A 15,921-nucleotide genomic window follows, 5' to 3' on the forward strand; every position below is an offset into this window, starting at 1 on the left:
AGCCTTTGCTCGGTTTCCCCAATGTACCATGCCTCCGGGCATCCTTGCCTGCAACATATAAGATAGACAACGTTGGTTGTGTCACATGAAAATCTGCCATGTACAAGGTGGGAAGTGTTCCCACGTGTAATAGTGGTATCTATGTCCACAATCTGACACGTCTTGCAGCGTCCACAGTGACAGGGTTGTATGGAGTTGTCTTGAGAGCCGGGCGGTTTGCTACGAACAATGATCAACCTGTTGACTATAACCTGGTGTTGTGTGATTTTTAACTTTGTACACCCCAGTCCAACACCGGCATCTCCGAATCATGGAGATATGGGGTTGAAAATTTCAATGACCGCATACAAATGGGTTTGCTTGTAATCTCAGATTGCCTGAGAGCGTTTTGTACGGGATGTTTACCCTATGACCTGGTTAGTAATGAGTGTTGAGGGCGTTTGTACGTTTATGTTTACCTTCGGGAGAATGCGAACGTGTGGGAGTGAGAATGGGTGAAGGTGCATGGAGAGAAGGAACAGCCCCACATTGTGCAGCACTCGCCAGCCTGGTTTGGACAGCGGTGCTGAGCCTGCTCTCAGTCTCACTGCTGACTCCTCACAGACAGTTCCTGTGAGTGTGTGTGTGTGTCTTGGAGAGATGTCGGACGGAGCAAACCAGAGCCTGGAAATTTATTGCGGCTCCAGCCCACCCAGGGCCGTGGATATTTTAAAGAGTAAGTAAGCAAGTTGGCTTCTGTCCAACCCTTGTCGGTCTACTCAGTGGGGAGCAGCGTTTTGTGAATCAGCCACTCGATACCGGGAGGGTGAAGATGCTGCTCAAATCCTGCAACCTGAGCAGCTGAACTCAAACTGGTCAATGGAAAAGGAGCCTGGGGAGTCGCGCAGGGCAACAAAGAGCCCGGGGACAGCCCCAGCTCCAGTTCGGGGGGTTGGGGAGGTGGATGAAAAGGGCCAGAGTCCCGGTGCCTCCCCAGCCTCAGGGAACACTCCCTTCCTCAGGAGGCACTCAGTCTGAGGAGCGGGGCTGCGGCTTCTCCCAGCCCCTGTCACTGCTAACTTTCCGGCCTTTTGCTCGAAGTTGCTGCTCTGCTCTCCCGAATTGATTCCAACTCTTGTCGGAGCTGATGTGGTGAGAAGCTGCAATCGAGCTGTTACTGAACTTTGCTCGATTAGACACACGGGAAATCCATCCAGTCTTGCAGCAGTAATACCGTTCTCTTATCTAGTTTTCACCCGTTCATGTGCAACTCTTTCTATTCCGTCCTTTTCAGATTTGTTGATGTGGATAACTCCTTAATTTGCTGGTCACAGCATTTGCAGACCATATACTGTTACAGTTTATACAAGTGCTAAACTTCTCTGCTGTCAGTATTGTAATTTGCAGCTATTTCAACGATATAACGAGCAAATACATTTTCAATTATAATGCCAGTATCAAGTGGTTTAGTTCGTGTAATGCGGTTTGAGTAGACTGCCTGGATTTGATCCAAACACTACAACTTTGCAATGATTTCTGGCGAGAATGATTCGAGGTCAGAAGTGGTAGATTGTGAATGGATCGTGAAATCAGAAATTGGCAAGAAAAATTATGGAGTTAATATCGATGGCTTCTGATTGACCAGCTCCTTAAGCAACTCTTTATTGCGCATCTTTATCATTGATAATCTTCTGCTGTCCTTAGCCCTCTTACCTGTCCTCCTCCTCACTCTTCCTCCACCCTGATCTTATGACTTACATTGTTTAAATTCCTCTTGCTCATTTGACTTTCACATTCCTGTTTTCTCTGAGCATCAAGTCTATGATTATGTACTGGGCTGCACTGCCAGCTGCTTCAATTTAAAAACAAAACACTTTGATCATCTTTGAGATATAGAGTGATACAAAGAAGGTATCAGATCTGGCCTTATCTGTGATTGTTTTATTAGTGAGACCTCTTGAAATAGTAATGTCAGGGGGATTGGTTGTGATTATGGATTGAAGAATTTACACATGAAGAGAAATTACAAGAAAAGAGGGCAGAACTTCAGGAGACAGGATTCGGTGAGTTATGAAGTTGGTTGAAATCACTTTTTCACTCAGAGGGTGGAATGAGCTGCGAGAGAAGTGGTGGAAGCCAGTACATTTGCAACATTTAATAGGCATTTGGATGGGTATATGAATAGGAAGGGTTTGGAGGGATATGGGCCAGATGCTGGCAGGTGGGACTAGATTGGGTTGGGATATCTGGTCGGCCTGGACGAGTTGAACTGAACGGTCTGTTTCCATGCTGTACATCTCTATGACTCTATGACTGAGGATGAGGAGTCATTCAGTACAGATACTGAGGGAGGAAATGTCACTTATTATCTCTCTCGCTCTCTCTCTTTCTCGTGTTCTCTCTCTCGCACGCTCTCTCGTATCAAGTGGTTTAGTTCGTGTAATGCTCTTGCGCTCTCTCTCTTGTGCTCTCTCGCGTTATCTTTCTTTCATGCTCTCTCTTGCGCGCACTCTCTCTCGTGCGCTCTATCTCTCATACTCTCTCTCTTGCGAGCTCTCTTTCATGCACTCTCTCTCGCGCGCTCTCTCTCGCGCACTCTTTCTCTTATGTGCGCTCTCTTTCTCTCTTGCATGCTTTCACTCTCTCTTGCATGCTCTCTCTTGCGCACGCTCTCTCTCTCACGTGATCTCTCTCGCGCTCTCTCTCATGCGTGGGCTCTCTCTCTCTTACACGCTCTCGTGCACACATGTTCTCTCTCTTTCACGCGCTCTCTCTCTCTCTCTCTCTCTCTCTCTCTCACACACCCACACCATCTCAAGTTCTCCAAGGATCTATTCCTGGCTCCCTATTTTCCATGTACACGTGGTTCTTTCATAACATCATTGGCATGTCCATAAAGAGATGGAAATGTGTTGCTGGAAAAGCACAGCAGGTCAGGCAGCATCTAGGGAACAGGAGAATCGACGTTTCGGGCATTAGCCCTTCTTCAGGAATGAGGAAAGTTGGTCCAGCAGGCTAAGATAAAAGATAGGGAGGAGGGACTTGGGGGAGGGGCGTCGGAAATGTGATAGGTGGAAAGAGGTCAAGGTGAGGGTGATAGGTCAGACTGGGGTGGGGGCGGAGAGGTCGGGAAGAAGATTGCAGGTTAGGAAGGCGGTGCTGAATTTGATGGATTTGACTGAGACAGGCTGGGGGGAGGGGAAATGAGGAAACTGGTGAAATCCGAGTTCATCCCTTGTGGTTGGAGGGTTCCTAGCCGGAAGATGAGGCGTTCTTCCTCCAACCGTCGTTTCGCTGTGGTCTGACGATGGAGGAGTCCAAAGACCTGCATATCCTTGGTGGAGTGGGAGGGGGAATTGAAATGTTGAGCTACAGGGTGGTTGGGTTGGTTGGTCCGGGTGTCCCAGAGGTGTTCCCTGAAACGCTCCGCAAGTAGGCGGCCCGTCTCCCCAATATAGAGGAGGCCACATCGGGTGCAAAGGATGCAATAGATGATATGTGTGGAGGTACAGGTGAATCTGTGGCAGATATGGAAGTTTCCTTTGGGGCCTTGGAGGGAGGTGAGGGGGGAGGTGTGGGCGCACGTATTGCACCTCCTGCGGTTGCAGGGGAAGGTGCCGGGAGTGGAGGTTGGGTTGGTGGGGGGTGTGGATCTGACGAGGGAGTCACGGAGGGAGTGGTCTTTACGGAATGCTGATAGGGGAGGGGAGGGAAATATATCCTTGGTGGTGGGGTCCGTTTGGAGGTGGCGGAAATGGCGGCGGATGATGCGCTGTACATGGAGGTTAGTGGGGTGGTAGGTGAGGACCAGTGGGGATCTGTCCTGGTGGCGGTTGGAGGGGCGGGGTTCAAGGGCGGAGGATCGGGAAGTGGAAGAGATGCGGTGGAGGGCATCGTCGACCACGTCGGGGGGGAAATTGCGGTCGTTGAAGAAGGAGGCCATCTCTGATGTGCGTTTTTGGAACTGGTCCTCCTGGGAGCAGATGCGGCGGAGCCGAAGGAATTGGGAGAATGGGATGGCGTTTTTACAGGGGGCAGGATGGGAGGAGGTGTAGTCCAGGTAGCTGTGGGAGTCGGTTGGTTTGTAGTAGATGTCCGTGTTGATTCGGTCACCTGAGATAGAAATAGAAAGGTCGAGGAAGGGGAGGGAGGAATCTGAGACTGTCCAGGTGAATTTGAGGTCGGGGTGGAAGGTGTTGGTGAAGTGGATGAACTGTTCAACCTCCTCGTGGGAGCACGAGGCGGCGCCGATACAGTCATCGATGTAGCGGAGGAAAAGGTGGGGGGGTGGGGCCAGTGTAGTTGTGGAAGATGGATTGTTCCACATATCCTACGAAGAGGCAGGCATAGCTGGGGCCCATGCGGGTGCCCATGGCTACTCCTTTCGTTTGGAGGAAGTGGGAGGATTGGAAAGAGAAGTTGTTCAGGGTGAGGACCAGTTCAGTCAGTCGAAGGAGGGTGTCTGTGGAAGGGTACTGGTCGGTACGGCAGGAAAGAAAGAAGCGGAGGGCTTTGAGTCCTTCGTGATGGGGGATGGAGGTGTACAGGGACTGGATGTCCATGGTGAAAATAAGGCGTTGGGGACCGGGGAAGCGAAAATCATGGAGCAGGTGGAGGGCATGGGTGGTGTCCCGAACGTAGGTGGGGAGTTCTTGGACTAAGGGGGACAGGACGGTGTCAAGGTATGCGGAGATGAGTTCGGTGGGGCAGGAGCTGGCGGAGACAATGGGTCGGCCGGGGCAGTCAGGATTGTGGAGTTTGGGCAGGAGGTAGAAGCGGGAGGTGCGGGGTTGTGGGACTATGAGGTTGGAGGCGGTGGATGGGAGATCCCCCGAGGTGATGAGGTTATGGACGGTCTGGGAGATGATGGTTTGGTGGTGGGGGGTGGGGTCATGGTCAAGGGGGCAGTAGGAGGAGGTATCTGCGAGCTGGCGTTTGGCCTCAGCGGTGTAGAGGTCGGTGCGCCAAACTACTACCGCGCCTCCCTTGTCTGCTGGTTTGATAGTGAGGTTGGGGTTGCAACGGAGGGAGTGGAGGGCTGCGCGTTCCGAGGGCGAGAGGTTGGAGTGGGTGAGAGGGGTGGGGGAGTTCAGGTGGCGGTTAATATCGCGGCGGCAGTTGGCTATGCAGAGGTCGAGGGCAGGTAGGAGGCCAGCACGGGGTGTCCAGGTGGATGGGGTGTGTTGGAGGCGGGAGAAGGGGTCGTCAGAGGGTGGGCGGGAGTCTTGGTTAAAGAAGTAGGCGCGAAGGCTAAGGCGGCGGAAGAATTGTTCGATGTCACGCCACGTGTTGAATTCATCAATCTGGGAGCGTAGGGGAATGAAGGTGAGGTCTCTGCTGAGGACTGATCTTTCATCCTCAGAGACGGGTAGGTCTGGAGGGATGGTGAAAACACGGCAGGGCTGGGAGCTAGGACCTGGTGTGGGGCTGGAGCTGAGTGTGGGGGCGGGGTTAGGTCTGGGGGCGGGGATGGAGATCGGCGTGGGGGCGGGGTCGGGCGTGGTGATGGCGATAGGCGAAGGGGCGGGGTTAGACGTGGTGACGGAGATGGGCGTGGGGGCGGGGTTAGGCATGAAGTCGGAGATCGGCGAAGGGGCGGGGTTAGGCGAGGTGACGGAAGTCGCCGGGGGGGCGGGGTTAGGCGTGGAGATCGGCGTGGGGGCGGAGACACATGCGGCGTTAGTGACGTCAGTGGTCTCTATGAGGTCACCCCTCAGCCTCTGAAGCTCCACGGAAAACAGCCCCAGCCTATTCAACCTCTCTTTATATTTCAAATCATCCAACCTTGTAAATCTTTTCTGAATCATTTCAAGTTTCACAACATCCTTCTGATAGGAAGGAGACCAGAATTGCACGTAATATTCCAACAGTGGCCTAACCAATGCCTTGTACAGCCGCAACATGACCTCCCAAAGCCTGTACTCAACACTCTGACCAATAAAGGAAAGCATACCAAACGCCGCCTTCACAATCCTATCTAATTGCAACTCCACTTTCAAGGAGCTATGAACCTGCACTCCAAGGTCTCTCTGTTCAGCAACACTCCTGAGGACATTACCATTAACTGTATATGTCCTGCTAAGATTTGCTTTCCCAAAATGCAGCAATTTGCATATATATAAACTAAACTCCATCTGCCACTTCTCAGCCCATTGGCCATCTGATCATGGTTCCATTTATACCAACCTACAATAAATGGATTTCAGCTGTTTAAAAAGGCAATTCACTATCTTCAAGGGCAACTAGGGATGGATAATAAATGCTAGCCCAGTCAGCAATGTCTACATTCCATGAATGGAAAATAGAAAAGAGAATTGACAATTATCTGCTACTGATTGAGAGTTCTCTTAGTTAGTTTGCAGTTTATGACTAAATTCATTTTCTGTTGTATTGAATCGTACTGGAGAAATCAACAAATTCTATCATTTGAGCCTACTCCATCCCAAGAGTTTCCAGGTGACTACATTCAATTCTGCCGAGAAATATGGATGGGGCTTCTTGCAGTGTTTTCAATAGGTCACTTAAGGTATTTTAGAGATCACTGAAGAGTAGTCCAAATATTATAGGCAGTTGTGAAAGGAGTTTGTGGGAGGGGAGAGAGAGGTGTAAACTCCATGTGAGGCAGTGCTGCTTTTGACTGAAACAAAAACAGCAATTGCTGGACAAGCTCAGCAGATCTGGCAGCATCTGTACAGAGTACCCAGAGTTTTGTGTCCAGTAACCCTTCTTCAGAACTGCTTTTAACTATACTGCTGGGAATACAGTTGAATTACATGGGTTCTGTGCTAGGGACTCTGAGAAGTCAAGTTGGGATTTGTATGGTTCTGTGTTGTTCGAGTTCAGTAAAAAATTTTAAGGATTAGTACATAGCAAAGTGTTTGGGCCAGGCCTCACGAAAAGGGGCTATGAGAGCTCATAAGGAGCAATTGTTGAGCCCATTCATGACAGAGCAGGTCTTGAGAAGGGATTTCACGGCCAGATCAGCAAAGGTGAAGAATTTTAATCCCACATGAAGTTAAATGAAATTTTAATGATCCAGTGTATTTTAACATCTGGGGAGAATTGCTGAGAGATCTGTTGGATCAATCTTGATCATATTTGCTGTTTGATTGCAACTTTGGGTATTCAATCACATTCGTATTTACTACATGTTAATTCTAGTGTTAAAGTCTGGAATTGTGTGAATTTAATCTCCACTGGATAAGTGGAGTCTCCTGAATATCTCACCTGTCTACCTTTTTTTTAAGGAGAAAGTGAGGTCTGCAGATGCTGGAGATCAAAGTTGAAACTTTATTGCTGGAACAGCACAGCAGGTCAGGCAGCATCCAGGGAACAGGAGATTCGACGTTTCGGGCACAGGCCCTTCTTCAGGGCCTGTGCCCGAAACGTCGAATCTCCTGTTCCCTGGATGCTGCCTGACCTGCTGTGCTGTTCCAGCAATAAAGTTTCAACTACCTTTTTTTTAAGAAAAATTACTGGTCCCTAGCTAGACAGTAACGTAAATTTTGGTAGTCTGGTCTGGAATGGTAAAAAAATTATAATTTGGAAGGTCCCAGTCAAATTTTCAAACATTGAATAAATAACACCTTGAGAAACACTTGCTAGTGTTCCCACCCACAACCAGTTCTGAACTTTAGTACAGTTTCTGAACCATTCCACTTGACGTTTTGCGCTCCACCCTTATCAGCATAAACATTAAAGCAATCAGTTGAACATTAACTAAAGAAAATAATGCATATTGCAATTTTTTATATTGAGTCACATCATCCAAGTTCTGTATCTTTCAGTAGCAAAATGACCCTCCTGAATGTCTAATTTTTCTCATGGAAGAGGAGCTGCCAGTATACAAGCTGGTACCATCAGGATATCTCAATCTTTCACAGTACTCGTTTATTGTGATCATCCTTCAGAGAGTAGCATGGTGGTTCAATCGTTAGCACTGCTGCCTCAAGACTCCAGGGACTTGGGTTCACATTCCAACCTTGAATGAGTGTCTGTGTGGAGTTTACATGTTCTCCCCATGTTTGCATGGGTTTCTTCCAGATTTTCAGCTTTCCTCCCACAGTCCAAAGATATGCAGGTTACATAGATTGGCTGTGTCAAATTGCCCCTAGTGTCCAGGAAATGTAAGCTAATTGGATTAGCCTTGGGAAATGCAGGTTTACAGGGATAAGGTGTGGGGGGGGGGATGTTGGGTCTAGGTGGGATGCTCTTCGGAGGTCAGAGCAGACCTGGGCGGGCGGCACGGTGGCACAGTGGTTAGCACTGCTGCCTCGCAGCTCCAGAGACCCGGGTTCAATTCCCGTCTCAGGCGACTGACTGTGTGGAGTTTGCACGTTCTCCCCGTGTCTGCGTGGGTTTCCTCCGGGTGCTCCGGTTTCCTCCCACAGTCCAAAGATGTGCAGGTCAGGTGAATTGGCCATGCTAAATTGCCCGTAGTGTTAGGTAAGGGGTAAATGTAGGGGTATGGGTGGGTTACGCTTCGGCGGGTCGGTGTGGACTTGTTGGGCCGAAGGGCCTGTTTCCACACTGTAAAGTAATCTAATCTAATCAGACTTGATGGGCTGAATGGTCTCTTTCTGCTCTGTAGGGATTTTATGATTCTTCAATAACATCATAAGTATTTCCTCTGACACCAATTTGCCTGCTCTGGAAGATACCAATTCAACCGTTATAGAAGATATCAGATCAAATTACATATGCATTGTTTAATTAACTTTATTTTGTTTTTAAAAATTCATTCTGTATTCTGGCTGGAATTTTTATTCTGAGAAATAAAAAACTAATTCTTCTAATAACTGAAACTTTTTCCATAATCTTCACAGTTCTTTGAATCTATTTTCATTTGAAGTGTCTGCAACAGATATATTTCTATATTTCACAACATTTAGAACTTATAAAAGGACATAACAATAGAAGAAATAGAAACTGGATTTGGCCCTTTGAGTTTGCTTTGACACTGAACAAGATCATGACTGATCTTCCACTTCTCTTTCTCACACTATTCCCAGTTCCATTAATTCATTCAGTGTCTTGAATGCATCAACCTGTAACTTGAATTCAGACAATGAATGGGCATCACAGCTTTCTGGGACAAAGAATTCCAATGATGTGCAACACCTTGAGTCAAGAAATTTCTCATTTCAGTCCTAAATAGCTGACCCTTTACTCTGAGTTTGTGACCCTATTATTGTACAGTCCCCAGCCAGAGAGAACATTTTCTTAGAGCTTTCATTGTCCCTTACTCTAAATAAAGATCAAAGAACAAAGAACAGTAAAGCACAGAAACTGGTCCTTTGGCCCATCAAGTCCTTGCTGACACATGCACCTTTCTAAACTAAAAACATTTTTGCTTCTACATGGTCCATATTCCTCCATTCCCTCCCTGTTCATGCGTCTGTCAAGATGCCTTTTAAACGTTACTATTGTATCTGCTTCAACCATCTCCTCTGGCAGTACATTCCAGGCACTTACCAGTCTCTGTTTTAAGAAATCTGCCTCTCGCATCTCCTTTAAATTTCCCTCTTTATCTTAAACCTAAGTCCTTGAGTAATTGCCATGAATGCCCTGGGAAAAAGACTCCATTCTATTATCCATTCTATCCATGTCTCTCATAACTTTGTAAATTTCTGTCAGGTCATCTCTCATCTTTTGACATTCAAATGTAAACAAACCAAGTTTGTCCAATCTCTCCTCATAGCTAATACCCTTCAAACCAGACAACATCCTTTTCTGTACGCTCTCCAAAACTTCACATCGTTCTGGTAGTGTGGCGACCAGGACTGTACACAAGTTTCCAAATATGGCCTAACAAAAAAAAGCCCTCCTGAGTGACAGTAACAAATCTCCCTGTCAGGATGTTGATACATCTCCAGTTTATTGCAACTGTCCTTCTACAGGCTCCACCTGCTGCCTTATTTTTGTACCTCTCAATTCAATTGCCTCTCATCATCTAAATCCCAGAGAATGTAGGGTTAATCTACTCTGTCTTCTAGTGGTTTAATCTCCTCATCTAGAAACCAATCTAATAAACCTTTCTTCAAGAATGTCCTTCCTTGGGTAAGAAGATGAAAACTGTATCTAAGACTCGAGCTGTAGCCTCACTACTGGCCTGTATAATTTTAATAAGATTTCTTTACTCTTATCCTACAGTTCCTTTGTAAAAACAATTTGTGTTGCAACTTGACTGCTGGATCTGTTGTTGGCCTTCTGTGATCCACGTTTAAGGATACCTAAGGTCCTCTGAATGTAAACATTTTTTAGTTTTTCTCATTCAAAAGTACAGACTCTTCCTGGGTTCTGAATGGGTTCTATTCTGGAGTCAGTTTGCAAGTCTATTTGTATGCAAGTCAAAACACAATGCAGGATAATATAAAGTACAAGAATTGTTAATATGTTGGATCTTTTAAAATTTCTCCCCTGTATGAGATTCTATTCATAAGTCTTAATTCAAAGATTCCACATACTCTGTTTTTTGTATTTTCCCACTAAATTGGTTACCTTCATACTTTGTCACATAGTATTCCTTAACCTTGCGCACTCTCTTAATCTATTCCCTCTGCACCCTAGTTGCAACCTCCTCACTGCTTACTTTCCAGTTAAATTTTGTATTTCCAGCAACATTGAATACGCAAATCTATGCCCTCATCCAACTCATTAACATAGATTGTAAATGACTAAAGTCCAAGTGTTAATTCTTTTGGCACCCCACTGATTACAGCCTGCCAACTCAAACATATTGTGCTTATTCATACTCTGCTTTCTTTCTGATGACCAATCCCAATACATGCCAATATCTTACTCTCATTGCATTGTGAAATAATCTCTTGGTAGCACTTCATTAAATTTTTTTTTTTGAAAATCCAAATGTACTCCCTCAGCCATGCTCCTAAATACATCCGCAAAAAGTTCTAACTGATCTGTCAAATTCAGTTTTCACTCTGCTTAATCATATTATGAATTTTTAAAAGTGCTGTTATGACATATTTCATAATAGATTCCAGCATTTGACTATTGTCAGGGTAACTGACTTTTAGTTTCCCACACTCATTTTTTTCTTCCTTTTTTAAATGTTAACGTTACATTTTCACCTTTTAAATCAATGGAACTATTTTGGAATCTAAACAATTGCAGATGACGAAATTAGATTAGATTCCCTACAGTGTGAAAAGGCCCTTCAGCCCAACCAGTCCACACTGACCCTCCGAAGAGTAACCCACCCAGACCCATTTCCCTCTGACCTAACACTATGGGTAATTTAGCCTGGCCAATTCACCTGGCCTGCACATCTTTGGACTGTGGGAGGAAACCAGAGCACCCAGAGGAAACCCACACGGACACGGGGAGAATGTGCAAACTCCACACAGACAGTCGGCCAAGGCTGGAATCAAGGCTGGGACCCTAGTGCTGTGAGGCAGCAGTGCTAACCACTGAGTCACCGTGCCACCCCATCTAGCTATTATCTCTAAAGCTACCTGTTTTATTACCTTAAAATTCTGATTATTGGGTACAGTGGATTTGTTGCTAATAATTCCATTCATTTTCTCTGTTAATATTTTGTTGATCGATTTTTAAATTGTCATTTTCACTAGATGTTTAGTTCACCATTGTTTCTGGATTTTTTGTGTCTTCTATGGGGAAAACAAGTATGAATTATTTATTTAATATCTCTGCCATTTCCCAGTTGCTTATCTCCATTATAATTTACCTCTGCCCCTCATGATGGCAAACATACTTGCAAATTTAGGGCAGATGTAGTTGTTCAGTGCGGTGAGCTTGCTCCACCATTTGACAAGATCATGGCCCATCTGAATGTGTCTTTTACTTTCCTGTTTACTGTCTAGGTCCCTTGATTCCCTTTTAGTTAAGAATCTGTACACTCCAGCTTTTAAAATATTCAATGACCCTGCCTCCACCACTTTCTGGAGAAGAGAATTTCACTAACTGAAGATATTCTGACAAAATAAATGCTTCTGTTCATCTCTGTCTGAAATTGAGGTCTCTTTTTTTAAAAAACTGTGTCCCCTAGTTTGAGACCGTCCTACAAAGAGATACGTTACTTCAGCATGTACCCAGTCAACATCCCTTAGGATCTTGCATGTTTCAATAAGATCATCTCCCATTCTTCAAAACTGCAAATATGCTGAAACTATCCAACTTTTCATCACAAGATAAGTCTCTTCATTTCAGGAATTCATCAAGTGCATATTCTCTGAACAGTTTCTAATGCAGATTAATAAGGAGACCAACACTGTCAATATTACGTACTCTCCATTTTCAATTGTCTATCCATACTACTCTCAAATGTGAGCTCTTATCTTATGTAGTATTTTCTGATTCACCAACTTATCACATGTCTTATGAAAATCCAAATACTCTATACTAGATCTACAGATCCTGTTTATTCACTTTTCTTGCTTCTACCACAAAGAATTTTAAAAAACAAAGTCAAACACAATTGCCATCTCACAACCCATGTTAACCGTGCCTGATTGCACTTTGATTTTCGCAGTGCCGTCCTTAATAACAGATTCCAACATTTTGAATTTGATGGATCTTGGTTAATCAATTTGTACCTTTCCTGCTTTCTGTCGCTCCCTTTTTCTAGTACAGTGGATTTGTGTTTTCCAATCTTTTTCCAGAATTGAGGAAGTTTAAAACCAATGTATTGACTACTTCAACAGCCATATCTTTTAAGATTCTAGGAGAAACTGCATGAGGACCTGGAATGTTTTTTTAAATTCTTTTTGGGATGTGGGGTGCTCCTGGTCAAGCCAATATGTGTTGCCCAGCCCTATTTTCCTTTGAACTGAGTACCATGCTGTATCTTTTAGTGGCTAGTTTAAGTGTCAATCATATAGGTGTGGATATGGAGTCAATTTTGGACCAGATATCCTTCCTAAGAGGATACTAGTGAACCAAATGAATTTGTTTTATAGGGATCAATAACAATTGTCCTGGTAGCCATTATTGACACAAACTTTATATTCCAGTTTTAACCAATTAAATTTCATCAGCTGCCATGGTAGGATTTGAATCTCTAGCCCTATAGCTTGAACTTCTGGATTACTAATAATGACATTACCATGATGCCTCCATCTTCCCTGACAGCCTTTGGTTCCAATAATTTTCTCAATAGACAATGGACAATAGTGCAGGAATAGGCCATTCTGCTCTTCGAGCCTGCACCACCATTCAATATGATCATGGCTGATCATCCTTAATCAGTATCCTGTTCCTGCCTTATCTCCATAACCCTTGATTCCACTATCCTTGAGAGCTCTATCCAACTCTTAAATGAATCCAGAGACTGGGCCTCCACTGCTCTCTGGGGCAGAGCATTCCACACAGCCACCACTCTCTGGGTGAAGAAGTTTCTCCTCATCTCTGTCTTAAATGGTCTACCCCATATTTTTAAGCTGTGTCCTCTGGTTCGGCACTCACCCATCAGCGGAAACATGTTTCCTGCCTCCAGAGTGTTCAATCCTTTAAGAATCTTATATGACTCAATCAGATCCCCTCTCAGTCTTCTAAACTCAAGGGTATACAAGCCCAGTCGCTCCAGTCTTTCAGCGTAAGTTAGTCCCGCCATTCCAGGAATTGAGCTCGTGAACCTACACTGCACTCCCTCAACAGCCAGAATGTCTTTCCTCAAATTTGGAGACCAGAACTGCACACAATACTTCAGGTGTGGTCTCACCAGGCCCTTGTACAGCTGCAGAAGAACCTCTTTTCTTCTATACTCAATCCCTCTTGTTATGAAGGCCAGCATGCTATTAGCCTTCTTCACTACCTGCTGTACCTGCATGCTTACCTTCATTGACTGGTGTACAAGAACACCTAGATCTCTTTGTACTGTCCCTTTACTTAAATTGATTCCATTTAGGTAGTAATCTGCCTTCCTGTTCTTGCCACCAAAGTGGATAACCACACATTTATCCACATTAAACTGCATCTGCCATGCATCTGACCACTCACCTAACCTGTCCAGATCACCCTGTAATCTCTTAACATCCTACTCACATTTCACCCTGCCACCCAGCTTAGTATCATCAGCAAATTTACTAATGTTATTACTAATACCATCTTCTATATCATTAATATATATTGTAAAAAGCTGCGGTCTCAGCACCGATCCCTGCGGTACCCCACTGGTCACTGCCTGCCATTCCGAAATGGAGCCGTTTATCACTACTCTTTGTTTCCTGTCAGCCAACCAACTTTCAATCCAAGCTAGTACTTTGTCCCCAACACCATGCGCCCTAATTTTGCTCACTAACCTCCTATGTGGGACTTTATCAAAAGCTTTCTGAAAGTCCAGGTACACTACATCTACTGGATCTCCCTCATGCATCTTCAGAGTTGCATCCTCAAAAAATTCCAGAAGATTAGTCAAGCCTGATTTCCCCTTCATAAATCCATGCTGACTCTGACCTATCCTATTACTACTATCCAGATGTGTCGTAATTTCATCCTTTATAATAGACTCTAGCATCTTTACCACCACTGAGGTCAGACTAACTGGTCTATAATTTCCTGCTTTCTCTCTCCCACCTTTCTTAAAAAGTGGTACAACATTAGCCACCCTCCAATCCATAGGAACTGATCCTGAATCTATCGAACTCTGGAAAATAATCACCAACGCATCCACGATTTCTTGAGCCACCTCCTTCAGTACCTTGGGATGTAGACCTTTCTCAATACCTTTCCTGTGTTGATTTTAATTGTTTTAAGTTCTCCATCCCTTTCACCTTTTTTTTATTAGATTAGATTCCCTACAGTGTGGAAACAGGCCCTTCGGCCCAACCAGTCCACACCGACCCTCCGAAGAGCAACCCACCCAGACCCATTTCCCCTTGACTAATGCACCTAACACAATGGGCAATTTAGCATGGCCAATTCACCTAACTTGCACATCTTTGGACTGTGGGAGGAAACTGGAACACCTGGAGGAAACCCACGCAGACACGGGGAGAATGTGCAAACTCCACACAGACAGTCACCCGAGGGTGGGACCGCACCTGAGATCCTGGTGCTGTGAGGCTGCAATGCTAACCACTGAGCCACCGTGCCACCCGATTACAGTTATTTCTACTGTATTTCTATTATTTATGTCTTCTGGACTGAACACAGATGCAAATAGTTTATCCACTATTTCCTTTATTTTCCATTATTAATTTCCAGACAGTCTCTCAGAGGACCAATCCTCACTTTAGTTGCTCTTCTGGCATTGTGGTATCTGTAGCTGAACCTCTGGCTCAATGACTCTGTGCTGAAGCTTCTTAAACCGCAGACATTTACTTGAGAAATGTTTGTCTTAAATAACACCAGCATCCAGAAACACATACATTCTACAGCCAAAACGCATCATAACATTTGCTTTCACTAATCTCTGCCTAGTCATTATTTATAGAAGCACTTGCAAATTATTTTATTTCTCTTACTAGTCCAGCCCCATTCCTCAACCCCATTTCCCCATTTTCTCTCCATAACCTCTGATCACTGTGACAACCAAGAACCTATGTATCTCAGTTTTAAATATACTCAGTGACCTGGCTTCCAAAGCCTTTTGTGGTAATGAATTCCATAGATTCACCACTCTCTGGCTGAAGAAGTTTCTCTTCATCTCTTGTGCCCTCAGGTTCTCATCTCTCCTGCCAATGGAAACATCTTCCCAATGTCCTCTCCATCCAGTATTCTGTATGTTTCAATTAGATTACCCCCTCATCCTTCTAAATTCCATTGAGTATAGACCCAGAAAACTCAAATGTTCATCTTATGCTAAGCCTTTCATTCCTGGGATCATTCTTGTGAACCTCCTCTGGACCAGCTTCAGGATCAGTACATCCTTCCGTAGGTATGGGGCCCAAAATTGCTCACAATTCTTAAAATGTGGGCTGACCAGAGCCTTATGAAGCCTTAGAAGTACATCCCTGCTTTTAA

General features: G+C 45.0%; 1 protein-coding gene across 3 annotated transcripts in view; it reads left to right on the forward strand.

The window, feature by feature from the left end:
• Nucleotides 1-533: 533 nt before the first annotated feature.
• Nucleotides 534-15,921, forward strand: part of LOC122555550 (organic solute transporter subunit alpha-like) — a 49,840-nt gene continuing 34,452 nt past the window's right edge. The window contains exon 1 of one of the 3 annotated variants that reach the window (XM_087992398.1): nucleotides 534-715. In XM_087992398.1, the coding sequence (XP_087848524.1) occupies nucleotides 640-715 (76 nt within the window). In that variant the 5' untranslated portion in view covers nucleotides 534-639. Of the gene's footprint in view, nucleotides 716-798; nucleotides 1,207-15,921 lie in introns of those variants that run through there. The other 2 variants (XM_087992399.1, XM_087992400.1) reach the window with 2 other exon arrangements.

Source organism: Chiloscyllium plagiosum, unplaced genomic scaffold (genome assembly GCF_037043375.1).
Source record: "Chiloscyllium plagiosum isolate Xiang-an unplaced genomic scaffold, Cpla_swu_hap1 HiC_scaffold_12, whole genome shotgun sequence".
Taxonomy (NCBI): Eukaryota; Metazoa; Chordata; class Chondrichthyes; order Orectolobiformes; family Hemiscylliidae; genus Chiloscyllium; species Chiloscyllium plagiosum.